The sequence below is a fragment of the Macaca mulatta genome, chromosome 7 (assembly GCF_049350105.2).
Source record: "Macaca mulatta isolate MMU2019108-1 chromosome 7, T2T-MMU8v2.0, whole genome shotgun sequence".
Classification (NCBI taxonomy): domain Eukaryota; kingdom Metazoa; phylum Chordata; class Mammalia; order Primates; family Cercopithecidae; genus Macaca; species Macaca mulatta.
The window spans coordinates 91,596,196-91,617,334 of NC_133412.1; the positions used below are offsets into that span (position 1 = coordinate 91,596,196).

At 44.7% G+C, this 21,139-nt stretch overlaps 1 protein-coding gene across 1 annotated transcript in view; it reads right to left on the reverse strand.

Annotated features, from left to right (window-relative positions):
* The window catches only part of CHSY1 (chondroitin sulfate synthase 1), a 74,742-nt gene extending 55,894 nt beyond the window's left edge, over positions 1-18,848 (reverse strand). The window contains exons 1-2 of the mRNA XM_001084554.5: positions 18,302-18,848; positions 2,558-3,053 (exon numbers count right to left, since the gene is read on the reverse strand). Of these exons, the coding sequence (XP_001084554.4) occupies positions 2,558-3,053; positions 18,302-18,621 (816 nt within the window). The 5' untranslated portion in view covers positions 18,622-18,848. The remainder of the gene's footprint in view (positions 1-2,557; positions 3,054-18,301) is intronic.
* Between the last annotated feature and the right edge of the window lie 2,291 nt (positions 18,849-21,139).

A 21,139-nucleotide genomic window follows, 5' to 3' on the forward strand; every position in this document is an offset into this window, starting at 1 on the left:
GAAAAAATATTCGTGACCTAAGAAAGGGAAGAATTTCTTAAACAAGGCACAAAAGCATAAACCGTAAAAGAAAAGAATGATGCATTAGATTGCACTTAAAGATTCACAATTCATGTACAATAAAAATCCCACAATTAAAGTGAAAAGATAAGTCATAGTCTGAGAAAAGATACTCCATCCAGAATAAAGCGCTTCAACAAAACCCTAAGACAGACATTTCAGCAGAAATATGGGCCAAGACTATGAACAGGCAAGGCAGCTCACAGAAGAGAAAAAGAGAACTCTGGGCACTGCAGGTGGGAGGGCCCTGTGGCACAAGCCCCTGAGGAGAAGCCTGCAGCATTGAGTCAAAGCTCCATCACCACAGGGCATTTAAAGAAATGCAGAGCTGCAGCAGGCCCAACTCACCACACTCCCAGGGAGAGCCTTGCTGCTGCTGTCCCGGACCCACCTCCCAAGGCAGGGAGACAGGGAACTACCCAGGTTGGGGGCCTTCTCACCAGCCAGGTCCCTTTAGCTGATACGAACACTGACAGGATGCATCAAGCCTAAGAGGAGGCTTCAAGTGTCCAGACAGGATAATTCCATGTACCCCATGCACCCCTTCGTAGGCCATCAGAAACCTTTTGTAATTACCTCATATCAGAGGAAAATCATCTCCAAAATGGCCTCCCACCCCTGCAGCCCCAGGATGACACTTTCTAACTACATCTTGGCACTAATGCTAAACCCAAGTTCTTGATCAAACTCAAGAGACTGGCTCCATTGGTGTCTGTCCAGCAGTATATAACAACATGACCACACTAAGACACACTTTTTCTCTCCCAAAAGAAGGTCTGTTTTCTATGATTACAGCAAGAAAGGTTGGCTTCTTGGAGATGATGGTCAGGGGAAAGTGTTCCAAAATACACAACGTGTTACATGTTTTAACCATAATGAAATGTGTTAAGGCTATAACTACTTAATTAGGATGGGGAAAATGCAGAAATACTGCCAGCTGTATTCTGCTTAAAACAGCGTGAAATCCTCAAACAGCTTTCCTCACTGCAAAAATCCGTGACAACAGAGAGATCCTGCAGGCCCAGTGAGCCATCTCCTATGTGCTGGGGCTGGGGGGATAGCGTAAGGCACACAGGGATTAAAGCGTTCACCCAAGATCACATTTAGGACTTAAAATGTATTTGTGACTTTATAATTAAAAATTACATGACCACCCCGTGTATGCTTGAAAATGTCCACTTCCCTAAAGTTCAAACAAACAACAAAAAAATGAGTGATTAGCAGACATTTAAAAGCAAGTCTGGGGGTAGACAAGTACAGGCAAGAATACTACTCTTTCACTCAAGTACGGGCTTTAGAAAATTAGTTCAGAAAAAAGCTAACAGTTCATATCAGAAAGTGTATTCTTTTTCTTAGGCAAAAGATCTAGCAATTCCCTCTGCTCCTCACAACTGCCAATAGTTTATTAATCTAAAGACAACACAACCTAAATAATTTCTTTCACCCTAACTGATATCAGATTCTGCAAACTGCAGGCAAAGGGAGCACACTGCCAATAACAACAGAGGAAAGTCCAAAGCCAACTCATCTTCTCTAGAACTGCTACAGAGAAAACATCTACAATTGGACTTCCTTCGGCAATTTCATTTATGTGTCAGAGTAACTCAGAAGCTGAATGACACCTATTCTAAAGCAATAACTATATTGTAAACTCACAGATTACAGTCACTATCTGAAAGTCAAGGTACACAACAAATGCAAAACCAAATGCTATTGGCTTTTTTACATCATGATTCCTTTTATAAATTCAAAACAGATAAGTTTCTAATCTGTGTAGGTCATTATGACCAGATAACAAGAGCCAGGCCTTTGCAAAAACAAATAGGGAGATATCCTACATTCTTGCAATTACATCTGTGGAATCAGAAGTCAGACAAGATGATTTTCTGGATAATCAAGAAAATATCACCGTGACCATAAACAAACCATTATCTATTCTTTAGGCCCCAAATGCCATTATTTATTAAGTATTAGGACAAAAGTATGGAAGAGCCAGGCGCAGTGGCTCATGCCTGTAATCCCAGCACTTTGGGAGGCTGAGGCGGGTAGATCACGAGGTCAAGAGTTCAAGACCAGCCTGCCCAGCATGGTGAAACCTCGTCTCTACTAAGAATACAAAAATTAGCCTAGTGTGGTGGTGCATGCCTATAATCCTAGCTACTCGGAAGGCTGAGGCAGGGGAATTGCTTGAACCTAGAAGGCGGAGGTTGCAGTAAGCCGAGATCACACCACTGCACTCCAGTCTGGAAGACAGAGCAAGACTGTGTGTGTGGAGGGGGGGGGGGGCGGGGGGGGGAGAAAACGTATAGAAGATATGCGCTCAAAGCTGAGAAAAGGTAATAAAGGGGAACTGAAACTTTTAATCTAAGGCTAAAAATGTAGAATACCACCAACTTTAACCCTCAAAGAGGATATCATCTCTTATTTCCTATGATACACTGAGAACTAATGACAAAATTGACAAAATTAAGTTTTTCCCGTGGTAAAGAATTCTTACCTCATAAGACCATACACACTGCACCCCTGCAAACCTCCGGACACATCTTCCCACCTCCACGTCCTCATGGGTGGTGTACATCTCCCGGAGACACTTGCCAATGTGCGGCACCATTCTCCGAAGTACCTCCCGGCTCATGATCACGCCAGGCCCCCCCATGCAGAAGTTCTCACCAGGCTCGAGGGCCAGTTTTCCCATTTCTTCCGTGGTGCCCAGGCCTGTCTGCCCAAGAAAGAGGGGCTCGCTGCTATTCAAACTCCTCAGGAAATTCTCCAGACGGTCTCCTTTGATGTACACGTCATCATCTGCTCTCATAAACCATTCATACTTGTCCAAGTAGTGGTCGTGCATGTACTTGAGCATCATGAAGGACTTCTTCTGGGGCGGGTAGGAGTCATCCACACCCCGTAGTGGCACTATTGGAATTGGTATAGATGTGTCAGAACCCTCACTTGAGAAGAACTGCACTTTCCCAGGAATTGTCTTGGACCATGTTCTGGAATTAAAATAAGTATCAGTTAGAGAACAGTTTATTCCAAGCTGATTTTCAGGAATTCACGTATCTGCTCATTTTGCATCGCCATGTTCAATGGAATGATAAAAAGCTACCTGGCCTGCTTGATTCCTCTTAATGAAAGGCCAGGTTACTGGGTATTGCAAAGTCTAAATTAATTTTCAAAAGAACCCCAATAAAAAATGAAGAAGTGGTAAAACTGTTCTAGGATAACTAGTTATGGTTGAAAACCAAACTGCCAGGGGACCAAGATCTGGGTATACAGATTAATTTTGTGATACTATCAACTCCCTACCTACAAACTTCTCAGCTCTATAAAACAAAAAACAAAATCAAATGGTTCACTCAAAAAATTTTCTTTGAACCAAGCGCCAAGTATGTGCTAAGCTAAAGGGATGTGATGGTGAACAAAAACGTGGTCCCCAACTCATAGAGAGGACATAAGCTAAGAGAAGTACTTACAAAGAGCAGAGCACAGGACATGAGCTAGACCAACAGAACAGGGAGCCTTCCCCTGAAACAGGGTTAACATCAAGGAATGCAGGGCACGAAAGCGCTGTCATGAGGCGAAGAAGAAGGCTGATACAGTTTGGCTGTGTCCCCACCCAAATCTCATCTTGAATTATAGCTCCCACAATTCCCACATGTTGCGGGAGGGACCTGGAGGGAGATAAGTGAATCATGGGGGCAATTTCCCCCACACTGTTCTCATGGTCATGACTGAGTCTCAAGAGATCTCATGGTTTTACAAGGGGTTTCCCTTTTAGCTTGGCTCTCATTCTCTCTTGTCTGCCACCAAGTAAGATGTGTCTTTCACTTTCTGCCATGATTGTGAGTCCTCCTCAGCTACGTGGAACTGTGAATCTATTAAACCTCTGTTTCTTGGCCGGGCGCGGTGGCTCATGCCTGTAATCCCAGCACTTTGGGAGGCCGAGGCGGGCAGATCATGAATGAGGTCAGGAGATCAAGACCATCCTGGTTAACGTGGTGAAACCCTGTCTACTAAAAATACAAAAAAATTAGCCAGGCCGTGGTGGTGGGCGCCTATAGTCCCAGCTACTCGGGAGGCTGAGGCAGGAGAATGGTGTGAACCAGGAAGGCAGAGTGTGCAGCGAGCTGAGAGCGACAGAGCGAGACTCCGTCTCAAAAAAATAAATTTAAAACAACAACAACAACAGCAACAACAAAACCTCTGTTTCTTTATAAATTACCTATTTTGGGTATGTCTTTATCAGCAGTGTGAGAATGGACTAATACAGAGGCAAATGTGGCCAGGCACAGTGGCTCACGCCTGTAATCCCAGCACTTTGGAAGGCTGAGGCAGGAAGATCACAAGGTCAGGAGTTCAAGACCAGCCTGGTCAACATGGTGAAACTCTGTCTCTACTAAAAAAAATACAAAGTTTAGCCAGGCATGGTGGTGAGTGCCTGTAATCCCAGCTACTCGGGAGGCTAAGGCAGGAGAATTGCTTGAACCTGGGAGGTGGAGGTTGCAGTGAGCCGAGATCGCACCACTGCACTCCAGCCTGGGCAAAAGAGCAAGACTCCATCTCAAAAAAAAAAAAAAAAAAAAGTACAGAGGCAAATGTGCAGGGCCTGGCAGAGTACACTAAAGATGCAGGGCTCTATGTTGCAAGAGCCACAGGAAGCTTCTAGAGGGAATGTGGCAGAAGACAAGATTAAGGCCCACACATTTTGAACTCCCTAGGAATGGAGAAGAGGACCGAAGGAAGCCAGAGAGGACCCAGGAAGACCACTGAGTAAACTACTGCAGCAGCCCAGACCCGGGTTTCAGAGACAACAGTTGCCCATCAACAGAAGGAGGATGAGTGGTCAACTGCAAGGAAACCACATAAAGGCTGCTTCTGCTGAGCAGCTAATTTAAGGCTATCATGTCGCACTTTCCCTCACATTTTCTTCACGCTCTGTATTAAGATCTAAAGTTGTTTGGCTACAATAATTAATTTATACAGACTACTTCCAAGAAAAAGTATCGTGGAGAATAAATAAAATAGTAAATTTAATCCTAAGATCAAAAAAGCACAGTTATCAAAGGACGTTCTCTCAAATATTTTTTTATTTTACCTGTTACAACTGTATTTATTATAGTGAAAAATTACTTGAAGGATCAATGAAACCCCCACACATCTTTAAGGAAAAGTCTTAGGAGAGAAATATCTGAAAAGATACACACCAAACCTCTGGGGAAGAGATACCAAGGAGGAAAATTGGGAGGAGCTGGAATGTGTGTGTGGACAAAGGTGACTTTCACTTTTTATTCTATGCATCTCTCTATCGAAGGACAATGGCGTTAAGTATCATATTACTTTTTGAAAAAAACTGTGATAAAATATACATAAAATTTATCATCTTAACCATTTCTAAACGTAAAGTTCAGCAGCATTCAGTGTTGTGAAACCATCACCACCATCCATTTCCAAAACTTTTTTCATCTTGCGAAACTGAGATTCTAAACATTTTGCTTTTGTAATTTTAAAAAGAACTCACAATGAAGTACTTGGAAAACAAATGACTGGCTTTTATTTCTCTTCCAAACCCAAATACGAGGAATACAAAACAACTTCAAATGTATCTTTCAAGTAGAGGCAAAATTTAATGGAATTCAACTTTCTGCCAATACGCCTCTCAAAAAGTGCAAGGATTAAATATATACCATTTTTCATCAAATTTAGGATGTTAACTGGAAGACGCACCATTGTTTTATCTATCAACAACAAATTTTAAAAATACTGCCAATCATAATCCCATGATGCCAGTAACTATAAAATCCATCCTAATTTCTGAGATGTCAAAATCACAGAATGGATATAAGATGGCGTTGTTAATCTTTTCGCTTAGTGCCTATGGATTTAAAATGGACCTGTATTCTTATGCCACTTAAATAACTCATTAACAAAGAACAACAATAACAATGAAGAACAACAATAACAACACAAACCAAATTCAGCTCATTCATTTCACAGTATTAACAGATACTGTACTAGGTACTGCACTTCATTTTCACAAAGGATATGCTCCTGAAGAAAAAGGATGTAGAATAAACAGAGATGTGGCAATTAATTTAAAGAAAAACCAATTCCACCTACAAAGGGACAAGTCCTTTTGCAAATGCGACAATGTGTGAATGTGTGACAAGCGATACACAGTCTTCTGATGTGGTGACATATGGAGGGGAGACAACTTCTCAGAACGCCTCCAGCCTTGAGAAGTTAGGACAAAATTGTAGTGTAATGATCCCCCATTCAAGTTGAGGAGCCCCTGATGATGCTCTCTTTATAGAGAAATGTTTTTCATTTGGCAGTCACAACAATTCTTTGAAAAGGTAAATAATTTCAGTGTTTGGCACACAATAGAGGTCAATAAATGTGTGGACTGAATACTGCCCACTAGTGTACTATAAGCGACTTAATGGTGCCACATGTGTTTACAAAAGGTCAGAAATAATTTCTATCTTGTATCTTTGAGAAATTTTCAACTTAGGAAGCCATGAAAATACTAAAACACTATAATGTTATTTGGGAGATGGGGTGGGTGAGACAATTCCTGCCTTCAAAGAACCACCTACTAAGGACGCAATCTACAGCATCATGGTCAAGAGCTGGCTCTGGAATCAGGCCATGGGGGTGAGAATCCCAGCTCCACTTTGGGTGAGTTACTCTGTGCCTCAGTTTCCTTATCTGTAAACGGTGGTTGCTGTGAGGGTTAAATGAGTTCTCTGTAAAGTGCTTAGAAGCCTGCTTGGCACTATGTAAGTATGACTTATTATTAGGTAAGGCAAGAGTTTGCAAATCAAATAATGCAGTGAAAGAAAAAGTAAGGAAGACAGGAAAGTGTGGGTTCAACATGGAGTAGTCAGTCTCAGGAATACACGGAACAAAGGTAATGTGGAAAATGCTTCTTATGTTTCTGGCTAAAAACCTGAGCCTCAAGCTATATACTGAAATCTTGTTTTACTATCAACTTCAGACAATGTTACAGGATAGAAGTCTAAGACTTGAAATTTCACAAGTGTTTTTGCTTTAGAACACCAGAAACTTTCCTATTAGACTGAGGATGAAACTTCATTTTAGTTTGGCCCTGCTTCCCATGTGCCCCACCAGGAAGAACACAGTGAAGGAGGCCCTAGCAGTACAACCAGCACGTACGCAATTAATGCCTCAACTATGACTTGAAATGGTGTAATTTGCTCAAGAAGAGAAACCAATTAATTTTAAAAACAGTCTAACCTCAACCCTACGGTTTAATGGTAACTCCACCCAATTATTATCTGTTCCTTTTTAGGTAATTCAGGGAAAAACCTCATATTGTCCTTTTCTGTTCTAAATGACTGGTGGTTGGTTTTGAGGGAAATCTCTCAATGTCAAGTCTTTGTAAACCCTCCAATCTTAAGAAATTACAATCTTTTCAATTAGGGTCCTTAACTTAAATAGCTCCACAAAGTGAACGAGTTCTGGAACATAAATCGTGATTCACCACCATCCTGAGGAAGGAGGAGGGGATGCATTAATAATTTCAAATAATTGAAGGGAATGCTCCTGAAGAAGCAAGCTGTCCCCTCTTCTGCAATATCAACAGGTCCAGTTCCTTCATTTTCATAAGCAAACGTCAGCTTTGCCATCAACACATTTGTTACCAGGAGCGAAGAACTCTCACTTAATTGAAACGACAAAACGTTTGCAGAGGCCTTGCCAGAAAAAGCTCATTTTCAACGAACTGATATCCAACTCTTGCTCAAGCCCAGATAAGACAGCTGAAACTTGAGAGTGCCAAGTGAATCTTCCATCATTCTAGGTTTCTAAATGCTATTCCTACACTGAGTTAAATCACAGTTAAGTAATTCGGCTGGACCAATATTAGCTTAGCTAAGGAATGCCTTTGCTGGTTAGGACTTAACCCATTTATGCCGGAGGTTGCGATTTTTTGGTGTGTGGAAAAAATCAGACCTTGATGATGACCTTGAGCAGGATAATAAATAACTCCCACAAGCTTAGTGTTCCAATAATGGAACTCTAGGCATAAAATGGGTTAATATTGGTCTCCATTTCTATTCAGTGTTGTTTTAAGAAAAGCTACATAAAACATACCTCTGTACAAAGTTGCATCTATAGCATGACTCTTGTGCTCGGTAAATATTCATAATATATGGGTAAGTTTAAAAAGCAGGCAACAGTATATACTTGTGATGTGGCTTACCAAGGGAACAAAAGTACATATAAAAAATAAAATAACATACAACTCCACCCCCAAAGTATTCACCGTGGTTATTCTTGGATGGGAAAACCAGAAAGGATTTAATAGTCTTTTTTTTTTTTTTTTTTTTCCTGAGACGGAGTCTGGCCCTGTTGCCCAGGCTGGAGTGCAATGGCGTGATCTCACTGCAACCTCTGCCTCCCGGGTTCAAACGATTCTCCTGCCTCAGCCTCCCGAGTAGCTGGGATTACAGGCACCTGCCACCACGCCCAGCTAATTTTTATACTTTTAGTCAAGACGAGGTTTTACCATGTTGGTCGGGCTGGTCTCGAACTCCTGACCTCGTGATCCGCCCACCTCGGCCTCCCAAAGTGCTGGGATTACTGGCGGGAGCCAAAGTGCCCGACCAATAGTCTTTTGTATGTTTTCTAAATTTTCTAAGTTTTCTGCAACAGGTATATTTAGAGTTAGAAAAAAAAGTTTTAACTGGGCAAAAGCTTTCAGGCTAACAAGCAACCAAAGAAATCAAAACATGTAACAACAGAGAATTTTTACTTTTGTAATAAAACATTTTTTTATCCAACAAGAAAAACTGAAAGAAAAATGGAGTAAGATTGAGTTGTTTCGATTGTGATTTTTAAACTTTAATAGTTATTCTACTATTTGCCATTAAAAAGGTGGGGAGATTTTCCGTGAGTTCCCCAAAATTACTATTATATGTGCTGTCTGATGGTTACACAGCAGTAAGTGTGAAAGGACTCATGATAAAATCATCTTGGAAGTTAAAGGGAGGATATGGGTTTTTCTCTTTGTAGAACTGATGGATAATAGGAATTAAGTGTATATACAGCTGTTCCTTAGTATCCAAGAGAGTGAATGATCCCAGGACCCCAAAATCCACAGATGCTCAAGTCCCTGATATAAAATGGTGCAGTATTTGCTTAAACCTTCACATATCCTCCTGTATACTTTAAAGCATCTCTAGATTACTTATAATACCTGATACAATGTAAATGCTATGTAAATAGTTGTTATACTACATTGTATTTATTTGTATTATTTTTATTATTGTGTTATTTTTTATTGGTTTTCCCCCCAAATATTTTCAATCCATGGATGGTGGAATCCACAGGAGTAGCAGATAGCAGGGCCAGCTGTATTTACAGTCTCCCCTGTTACAGAAGGGATTTAAGACAACTTAACCAAAATGCATACAGGATGAGAAAAATCAGCAAGAAAATGAGACCAAAGAAAAGTAAGAGTAGGAAACCCTTAAGCAAGGAACAAAACGCAAATCCTGGTTGGGGCTGCCCTGCCCCGGCAAACCCTGAATCAGTGAGAGCACTCTCAGGAGTCACCACTTCAACTGCAAAGTGCTGTGCTGAGACCTATCTGCCATCATGTGACCGACGGATTTACTAGTGGTGGGCCCAAATTCAGCTACAAACTTTCTAGCAGGCAACCATGGGAAGTCACAAGACCGTGTCCTACTGTTCAGGGTTAAGTGTAAAAACTATTTCAGATACTAAGGCCTGAGGGAAACTTCTCCCTAGGTCAATGACGGAGGTATCCTTACAGGAAGCACAGGGTGATGGAGCAGCAGTCCAAGTTTATCCTCCCAAAAAAGTACATGGAGGGCACTAATCTATGCTGCCAGTGAGAGCCATGGCCTTGAGAAAAGGCAGAGGCCTTTCAAGGCTACCAAGTGATGCCACGGGGCTCTCCTCGGCTGGAAGGAATCCCCTCTGGCAAGATGTTGCAAACACTGTTCAGTCCCTCATCTCCGTCTTCTGCCTTGGTCCCAAAAGCTCTGCAGCAAATGCATTCAGTTGCAGTTTCCCACTTCTGTGCATGTGGTTTCCGGGTATGTGGTTTCCTCTTTCAAAACCTTTAACCGTCTCATCGTGCACGTCCTTATGACCTGTCCAATCTCAAATTCTTTTTGAAAGGAAACGGGAAAATATAACAGAGGTTGTGAATGGTTGGAAAATTATTTTAAAAGAAAAATCAAATTATACTCTTTACTGTCCATCCTAAACAATAGACTTCAGGGGAAAGCAAGCAGTAAAGAGCCCTTTTTCTTCTTAATTAAGCTGTTGGCAGGGTGGATTACAGCTTCCCACTTCAACAATGGCCTGGGCACAAGCCCAGAGGGCATTCTAAGGTATTAAAGGCTAAGAGGAGCCTGCCCTGTGAGCCCAGGTTCACAGCAAACAATGGGAACAGAGACCACAAATAGGACACTTTTGAAACATAAGAATTAAAATTTGGAGTGTAAATGACAGAAGGCAAATTCTGATCTCTCGAGACATTTCCAAAGCTTCAAAGTTTTGGAGAGCTACTTTATATAATTTGCATATCACTGCTGTACCCTTAAAAGTATAAATATACAACTAATACTTAATGATCCACATGAACCAAAAATCAGTATTGTTTAATGCAAACAACTAAACCACACTGAACTTATTCTGGCCGACCACTTTGCAAATCACCGTCTTCCTGGACTGAGGCACTACCCTGTATGAAGCCCACCTAACAAGTCACTAGCCACCCTGGCTCTACAGCCTCCACAGGCCAATCCACTGGCTTTTCCATCCCACACATGTCTCCCAAGTGATCACCTACATCACTTTCCCACTCTCATGGACACTGTTAAGGGTGGGCAAACAGTCATCATGGATAAGGAGACCAGCCTTACACATACTTCAACCACTTTCAGACCCACTCTCAGTGTGCATGGCTTGGCGATTTGAAAACCTGGACAAAACCTGCCGGTTAAGGACACCTTTGCAGTGCTTGGGCTGGATTTAACTGAAGGCCAGAAAACTTGATTCCAACATTAGCTTCTGAGGCCACATTCTGAGTCTGGATCCATGTGCTACTCTAAATTCTGCCCAATTATCTGTGGACACTACCATCAGAAACACGCTGAGCAAAGTGTAACAGCCTTTGCACCTATGGTCCACCTAGAAAACCACAACTTCAACGGCCTCAACACCTACCTGTCAATAATCCTCAGGTTTTTGGTTTACAAGCACCAACCTGACACCAAATCAGAGCAGACTGTACCTTATTTTTAATAATCCAGAAAATGTATTTGTCTACAGAATAAATGCTGTAGCTATAAATGCTTCAGAGATGACACTGAATTCAGGTGAGAAGATGGACTGCTTTTATACTTGTAAACTGTAACTAGGTTTTCTTGTTCACCCAATGCCATCCAGAACCAGAAGCCAAAAAGGCATCAACAACAGGTGGAAGCACTTAGGATTTACATTAAGATACAAAAGCTGGGGCCCCTGCATTGAAAATGCTGCCACCAGATCCTCCCTAGTATCACCTGGAAGCATGAAGTTACAGTAACTGAGGAAAACAGTCGTTACACTAACCAAGTAAATGTGTGCTAAAATAACTCTGTCACTTCAGGACAGAATTAATGGTAACTGACTGAAACAAGAATGGGCTGTAGCTCTGTGCCTAGCAGACCTCCAGGCCAACAGCCTAACGTGCTCAAAATGGAATGCACAGTTTCTCTTAGAGCTGGCATCTTTTTGTGGTTTTACTGTAGCTTTATTACAAAATAACTGCTTACTGTAGAAAAACTAGAATATGTAGAAAAGTGCTAAAAAGAATATAAAAGATCATTCGGCATCACAGTGAGTACATCCTTTTATGTGTCCTTTTCTATGCTACACATACACTTTTGTTTTACTTTAAACACAAAGGGACTTGTACTGACCATACTGTTTTACAGCTTACTTTCACTTAAGTATATTCTGAACCTCTCTTCATGTTAATAACAATATTTCAGCCACACCATCTTTACTTGTCAGAGATGCAGACCACAGTATGGATGAATCAGTTAAGTCAATTTTGGTTCTTATCTCCTAAAGCAGGACACCTAAGATACCTGAAATTTCCACTTCATATGTACACCTTTAAGCACACCTTTAAAACTTCTTTGGAAAAAATTCTAGAGGAATTGCTAGACCTCAAGAGAGCTGCATTTTAGACTTCTAGATAAATGCTACCCAAGCGCCCCTCAACAGGTACCGGTCCTGTCCAACTCTAGCTAGGTACCAGTACTTGATGAACTCCAGCCACCCTCTGCAGTGGCGACACCGCTGGGCTGATCTTCCAAAATACACATCCCATCAGGCTACTGTCCTGCTGAAATGTCACCAACAGCTCTGGACACCAACCACACGAAGCCCAAATTCCTAAGCCTGGCGCGCAGACTTTCCCTCCACGTCCCTGCCCACCACTCTACCACCCACAGCCTACACCCAGCCCCAAGCAGCTGGTCTTTCCCATCGCTCCTTCACTAATTCCTGCCATTTCATGTTGTAGGAAACCTGTAGTTGTCTCTGCCTCAAAAACACCTCTTCATCTTCCAAGACTCAGCTAGTGGGTAAAAAAAGGGTAGGAGTGTGGGTGAGACATTTCTTCATCCATTCACCCACTGGGTGTAAGCCTTTCTTCTGTTCCCCCACAGCCCACAGTGACTAGTTCAGGCACCTTGACAGCCCTCTAACCAATACCGTCGCTCGTTTCCTTCTGAGACTATGAACTCTGCAGAGACTAGGGCCCTGTATTAGCAATCTACTTTTAATAAACAGCAGCTTAGTTAATGGACAGACGACAGTGAAGCTGCCAATGCAATGAAAACAGTCATGCACAATCCCCTATTGACAGCCATAGCTATCCCTGGAATATTCTGTTTGAGGGCATCAAGATCTTGAACCATGACATAAAAAACTACACTCATTTTCAGGGCCACACTGTTCACTAGTCTCCTACAGGAAATTCATAATCTGAAATGACTTGGCACGCCAAAAGTTCACTTACAGGTTGATTATTTGGATTTTATATGGAAAAGCTTTCTGTATAAATGTTTGCCAAGTTGAATTCTATCTAAGAGAGTGAGCTTAGCTCAAGAAATAAGGAAAAGAATTCAGATTTATAAAGTAGGAGGATCTCATTAAGGTTGGTAAAGAACAGTCCGCCTTCATCTAAAGCATTGGGAAGAGATCATTAACTGGTAACAGTATCTTGAAATAAGATTCCTATATCTCAAGGTAATGCTTCTCAAACTTTCTTCCCACAGTCCCCTACTACAGACTGACGCTAATCTTTAATGCTGCCCTTGTTCAATTTTGGTGCAAAGAAAGGAAACCATCCACCTCTTTCTTCTGACAACATAAAAAAAGAACAAAACTATTCGCCATCTTCAGCCCAGAGAGGGTAAGAACCAAAACAAACAAAAGGTGTTGGATTAGCTCAAGGTTCTGGGCATAAAAATGGACAAATAAGCAAAATACGTGTGGCTTTTTCTTTTTATCAAAACGTTGATTAAAAAAAATTTAAATAGCATGAAAACTCTCTCAGCAAGAAAAGGTAAGTGTAGCCAAGAAATGTTTGAAGCAGATGAATAACAAAGGAGAACTTGTCCACCGGATATTAAAATATTATTCAACCTCCAATAATTTCAATGGGTGGTACTGGCACAAGAACAGACAGAAAGATCAATGGAACAAAACATGAAGTCCAGAAACATACCCAAGAATTCTGAGTATGATGAAGATGGCATTTCAAATTGGTAGGGAAATGAAAACTTAGTCAACGGTACGTGGTGCTGCGACCACATACTATTTGGGGAAAAAATAAAGTTGAGATGATTTCTACCCTTTCTAGAATTAGGAAGGAAACGTTACCTTTAAAAATCTCTCCAGGGCAGTAACTGTGAACCTGGGGTAGGGGAAACTAAAATCAAAAAGGCAAAGACATAGACTGAACTACATAAACACTTCCCTTCCATATGTCACAGAACACAACTAAGAAGAAAATTTTTAAATATGGGAAAAATACGAATTGCAGCTAGTAATGCAAGACACAAGAAACCCAGAGGTTCTGACAAGCTGTCCTTAATTCGCATAATAAATGACTTCAGAGAAATTACAGTACCATTTTAAAGCGAAATTACCTAGAATACGAATAATTTGCAGATGAGTCAAAATAAATTATTTGTGTTAATTTACAGAACCCCAGCTACCCACCTCCTCTTCCTGCATAAACCCTCCAGTGGCTTTCTAATTCATTTAGAATGACTGGACACTAGCGAGCCCCTTCCCTTTCTTTTATTAGCCTTCTTGGTGTTCCTTTCCAAGCCGGTCCCTGCCTTGGGACTTTCCAGCGCTTCCTTGGCCTTGATGCTCATCATTGATATTCACACAACTGGCTCTTCACGATCAGATCTCAGCCCAAATGCCACTCTCTCCAAACTCTTCCCCGATCACCTAACACAGAGAGGACACACGTGCCCTGCCCCAACCCTGTTCTGTTTTCTCTACAGCATCCATCGCTAGCAGAAACCCTCTTTTTAGTGTTGTCCCTCTGACTAAAGAACACGAGAGCAAGCCATGTATCGTAGTCTCCCCCAGGACTCAGGGTCTGGGCCCAGAGGGGCCATGCATGCATGTGCTTTACAAAGAAATGGATCCTAAGTAATGAATCAGGAACACTCCTATGAACTTAACAGCTACGGTGTCACTCAGGGCCTCCAAAGGTCAGTCTGGCTGGTTTCTCACCTGCTACATTTTGAGTTTTGTCTTGCCTGCTGTGAAAAATCTGTTTCTTGCCTGCTGTCAGCTGTCACTGCCCTGCTATATCTTGGTGGCCCCCATCCACCCCTCAAGCAGATGGTAGGTCTAGAAAGTAAAAATGTGTAATGATGGAGACGTTCTATCATCAAAGTGCAGTGCCTTTAGTGTGGACGGGCATATCTCCTTGGATTTTCAAAAGCTTTTTTAGCCCCTTTCTGGATGTCAGACAGTTGTTGGAAAGAAGTGGTTGCTAGCTACTAGTCCCTAGACCTAAATTCTGACATTTTCAGTATTCTACACCAAAGTATCATCTTACTGAAATTGCTGGCATCTCCTTCATCCATAAGCCAAACAACAGTTGCTTTTGTTTTTTTTAAAAACAAAACTAGAGTTTTCTCTAAGATAAAGAATGAATTTACCTTTCAGGAGAAATGTAAAACTCAGCACATCGATTTCCAAACTAGAGTTCTATCTTGTGCTAGAAGAATCAAGCTTACTTTTATACTGAACTGTGCATGCAATTTCCAATTTAAGAGCTCAGTGCAGACTTTTGGCCTGGGCTGCAGAGTACAGTAAAACTGTAATCATATGTTATACCCTATAACCTCCATCCCAATTGAGGCCTTCCCCAAAAGTTTCTTAACTTTTAGCCTTAAGGCTAAAATCGTCTTGTGCCAACTCCTGCAGTCAGTCTAAACACAGTGTTGGCAGGCAAGAGGAAAAGGACCCTAACTGGCAGGGCAGGTCCACCTCCAGGCTCCAGGTACTCTGACTTCTTAAGATCTGGGAGATAAAAGGAAATTTATGTGAGAAAGCTGGAGTGACACTACCTCCTGGTAGGCGTTTTCCTGTCTCAGAAAGGCAGAGGTGTCACAATGAAGGGAGAACCCGGCCTGGGGGCAAACTGTGTTTCTGCTTCCCCTAACTACCTGAAAAAAACAAACAAACAAAAAAAAAAACCAAAAAATACAAATTAAATCTTACATCCAGAAAAAGATGAGGGAGGAGATGTGGAAAGGAGGCCAAAAGTAAGAGTAGCTGAGTTTGGGAAACCATCTCCAAGTGTGAAACAGTAGTTCTAGTTTGCATTACCTTTCTTTTTTGGAGACAGTCTCGCTCTGTCCCCTAGGCTGGAGGGCAGTGGCGCAATGTCGGCTCACAGCAAGGTCTGCCTCCCAGGTTTACGCTATTCTCCTGCCTCAGCTTCCCCAGTAGCTGGGATTACAGGCGCCTGCCACCAAGCCCGGCTAATTTTTTTTTTTTTTTTTGCATTTTTAGTAGAGACGGGTTTCACCGTGTTAGTGTTAGCCAGGATGGTATCTATCTCCTGACCTCGTGATCCGCCCGCCTCAGCCTCCCAAAGTGCTGGGATTACAGGCGTGAGCCACCCCGCCCAGCCTACATTACATTTTCTGAGTATTGCTGGTGCATTAGGCCCCCCATTGATTTGAATATATTCATACTACAAACATGAAAATGCATTTGCTCAGCGGCATGGGGGAGATAAGGGAGTCACCTAATTTACTATTTGTACTAGTTTGGTAACTGTCCCCAAAATTGTTATTTCACATGGTCTATCACCACACTAGAGTCATGCGGATTTACTTTCAAAACCATGCTGTAAATAATTTACGCGGCTCATCCTTGATTTCTGATGCGGCTGTTTCTCCGGTCAAAAAAAATCCCATAAAACCTCAGGTAATGCAAGGTAGATCTAGGAGAGAATTCTGATCAGTTGGTTCCCAAATCGCTGCATTGGCCCATGTATCTCTATCTATCTATCGATAGATGGATACATAGATTTTTTTTTTTTTTTTTGAGATGGAGTCTCGCTCTGTAGCCCAGGTTGGAGTGCAGTGGCATGATCTTGGCTCATTGCAACCTCCGCCTCCTGGGTTCAAGCGATTCTCCTGCCTCAGCCTCCAGAGTGGCTGGGACTACATGCGCAGGCCACCATGCCTGGCTAATTTTTGTATTTTGAGTAGAGACGGGGTTTCACGATATTGGTCAGGCTGGTGTCGAACTCCTGACCTCGGGTGATCCGCCCGCCTCGGCCTTCCAAAGTGCTAGGATTACAAGCGTGAGCCACAGCGCCCGGCCTGCATTAGTCTGTTTTTACACTACCTGCATTCTAAGGTTTTCAGCCACTCAGGACCCTTCCTGGCGGAATGTGGGCTCTGGACTTAAGCAGGACCCTAAAGGAAATGTGCAGGAATGGGGATCAAGCCATTCAAGGGGCAGTCACTGAAGACCGCTTTCACCTTCTTTCTCAGTCCTTTACTTCCTCCCTTAAAGGCAAGGGGGACCATATATGCTTTTCCCCTCACAATATATAATGCTTGAAAAATCTGACCAAGACTGCATTTAAAAACTGAAGTGTAAAGGTACTGGTTATAAGAACAAACAGCAACCAGCTTAGCCTGGCTCAGCACTGGCTGCTCTGAAATTTCATTCCCAGACCATTCAAGGCTCTAAAACCACTCCCCACATTGGTTTGTTCTGTGGCTGAATAAGACCCAAACTTTATCCATACGGTGTTTCTATACTTCATACATACAGGGTTTCAATCAAATTCCTTTACTGAGTCTACAACCCTCTCCAAGTTCAAATTCACTCCAATACAAATCTGATTCTAACTATGCCAGCCATTCCAAAATCATCTCCCTTCTAAAGACTACATTGGCTAATCCCTTTGTTAAACCTGGACACGATTCCAGCTGCTTTTATGACTCATTTGGCCAACTAGAGCCCAGTTACTGGATAACATGCATACACCACTAAGCTGAACTAATTACCACCAGAATGCAGTTTTCCACTGTATCTACCAACGGCCAAGAACTGCTTTTCTCCAAGGTTCTCTCCCTCTTTACTCAACAGACTGGAGTGGTCCAGTGTGCTGCGGGCATTCTCTTTCATTTATAGGAGTGCCTCCAACTGCGAAATGTGAGAGTATGATATGGAAAGGTTCTAGAACTAGATTAATGTACACGGGCTCTAGTTTTACAAAGACAAAGGTGCACATTTTAGAGAATCCAATAACAGCCCTAATTGCCTCCACTATCAGGTACTGTGCTATGAGTTTTCCAACATCATGAGGGAGACCCGATATGTCGGGCCCTTTTAACGAGAGGCTTCGATTTGTAAAGGCTAAAGTGCCTTAATCAGGGTGAGAGGCACACCCAGTGAGGCCACACTAGTCTATTTGACCCCAAAGGCCATGTTCTTGAGCGCTGCGCTCACTATTCCGCCTCTGATCTTTTCTCCCTCGGCCCGGCATCTCCCGAGAGGCAAGCCGATCCCACCGGAAGGCCAGGAAGGGCCTAGGAAGCGGGCGAACGCGAGAGCCAGGAGAGGACCCGGGATGCCAGCCGACAGGATGCCGGACGCAGGGGGCGGTGCCCGGGAAGCAGGGGCTCACCTGTAGGCGGCCACGGCGCGGGTCTGCAGGTATTTCTGGGCGGTCATGACTCCCACGAAGAGAAAGTTCCTGTCGCGCGGGCCGCCATCTGGGTCCGAGCCGGGCGACCAGAGCTGCGCCCCGCGCGCATCGCCGCGCGCCCCGCCGGCCTGGGAAGCCGCCGCCTGCCCGGACCGGCAGCCCTCGGGGCTGGCGCGGCGCCGTGGGCCCGCTCGCTTCAGCTCGGAAGCACGGGGCAGGACAAGCCGCGAGGCCAGCACGAAGCCCAGGACGAGCCCGAGCAGCACGCTGAGCCAGGCGCGCCGGCCGCGCGCGGCCATGCCCGCGCCGCTCCGCCCGCCGGGCCGCCGCCGCCGCAGGCTCCGCGCGCCCTCAGCCCGCCGCCCCCGCCCGCGGAGGCCAGCCCGCCCTAGCGCCGCGAGGCCCGGCCCGGGCAGCGCCGCGGCCGCCGCGGGCCCGCCGCGCCCATCGCGGCCCCCGAGCAGCCCGCAGGCCCCGCGCCGGCGCTTTGTTCCGCACGCCCGCCCCCGCCGCCGCTGCCTGCGCCTTTAAGAAGGGACCATGCCCGGCGCGCGCTGGCGGCGGCTCGGGCGCGAGGCGGCGGCGGCTCCTCCTGCTCGCGCGCGGGGGCACGGGGCCGGCACGACGGCGACGGCAGCGGCAGCCAAGTCCGGGCCCCCGTTTCGCCCCGCCCGCGTCCCCCGGCTGGCTCGGCTCGGTTCGCACGGCGCCTGCCCCCGTCCTCTTCGTGGCCGGCACCGCCGCCGCAGCTACACATCCTCCGGCTTAGCTCGCCATTGCCACAGGAGCCCCTCACGTCACGCACAGCGCGTTATGAAGTGGCCCCGCCGGCGGCGAGCCGTGGCCCCTCTCGGGATCCGTCCGCGCCGCGCGATTGGCGCAAAAGTGAATGAGGGGCGGTTCACGTGGCCAAAGTTTGACCAAAAAAAAAAAAAAAAAAAAAAAAAAAAAAGCCCTCTTGGGCGCCCCGCCTGCGCGGTCTGCGACGGGAGCTGGCGGCCGGAGGGGGCGTGGGCTCCGGCCCGGCGCCCGCGGGCCCGGAGCTGCCCGCTATCCGCGCCCAGAACCCGGCGCAAGGGCGTCCCCGCGGGGGCGGCCGGTTCCTGTACCGCGGCGCCGGGGCGCGAATCTCAGGAGCCAGCCTTGCAGCGGGGGCTTCTCGGCCTCCAGACTCCACGCTGCGCACGTTCGTCCCGCACAGACCGTCCTCGCTGCACCCTACAGCCACACCCTTCCTGCCGCGGGGCCGGCCTCCCGCTCCCGGCCCCGCGCTCCCGACCACACTGCAGCTTTGTCCGCAGTCCCGCGGCCGCTGCCGCACGCAGGGAACGGCCGTCCCGGAGCCCTGGGGACGTGTGCGCCTGCGAGTGGACCGTGAATTCAGTTACCTTCTTCCCTGTCGCTAGTTTCTACGCTAAATAAGAAGAAAAAAAAAAGCCATCTTTAATATTTAAGGTCCACGCTTCTCATACAGTACTAGCATTTAATGGATGTTGAAGACATGGAAAATGATGTTAATGCCCTGGATGGTAAACCCTACTTTTATTTACATACTGTGTGGGCAGATAGCCGGCTAGTACCCCCAGCCTGGGACTTCGTCAGTATTTTAATATGGCCTGTCTGTAAAAGTGCCGTTGATTCTAAATACGGATTTTGAGTCCCAGATCCTCTACCCTGGATTTTAAGTTTTATACATTTCCTCTACAATACTTCAGCTAAGGCAACAAAAGCGGAGGTCTCCATACAACAGAAGTTTGTGTAGAGTTTCAGTCTTGTTACTTAGTCACCAGTATATTGGGGTTTTCTAATGAAACTTTTGAAGGGCAAAGTGTTTCCCTGGGCCTAAGAAGTTACCTTCATTGAATCAAATAAACACAGGAGTTAGGACCGAAAGTAAGCATGCCTGGGGCAATCCTTGGATTGTCTTCATTGTTGACCAAATGGTTGAAATACTATCACACAGTTTAAAATGCCGAGCTGTGGGAGCTTCAGATAACTTCTCGGCACCTGAATGGTGGTCACTCTTGTTTATTCTTTGGATATTACCACTTTCTTTGACACTTGTGATTTATATTAAAAATAGTTCATTACCCACCTTCCCACAGACTCCCTCCCTGAGAGGTGATCCACATCTAAAAATAAAATACTCATTATGCAGTGAATACAGGATTCCAGCAGTGGTCTTGGGAAAAATACAGAACATACAACCATGAATTACAGGCTCGAAAACCATCGAAAGAGGTTTCCAGTAAGACCATAAACCACAAATGCCGAGGAGTCACCAGATCCCCCAAATTCGGCAGTAGCCCCGTCATTCACAGTGATTTACATGAAGCACAAATCTGGCAAGATTCAGATGTTCAATTTTGTGGCATATTCAATGATTTCAATATTTTCTAACCTGCTTTAGACTAACCTAGTTTTCTTCTAAACTAGTGTCCAGTGAAAAGTTGGCCGGGCGCGGTGGCTCACGCCTGTAAACCCAGCACTTTGGGAGGCTGAGGTGGGTGGATCACCTGAGGTCAGGAGTGCGAAACCAGCCTGACCAACATGGAGAAACCCTGTCTCTACTAAAAACACAAAATTAACCGGGCGTGGTGGTGCATGCCTGTAATCCCAGCTACTCGAGAGGTTGAGGCAGAAGAATCGCTTGAACCCAGGAGGCGGACGTTGCCATGAGCTGAGATTGTGCCATGGCACTCCAGCCTGAGCGACAAGAGCGAAACTCCATCTCAAAAAAAAAAAATATATATATATATATATATGTATGTGTGTGTGTGTGTGTGTGTGTGATGGGAATAATATTTTGAGGATGCC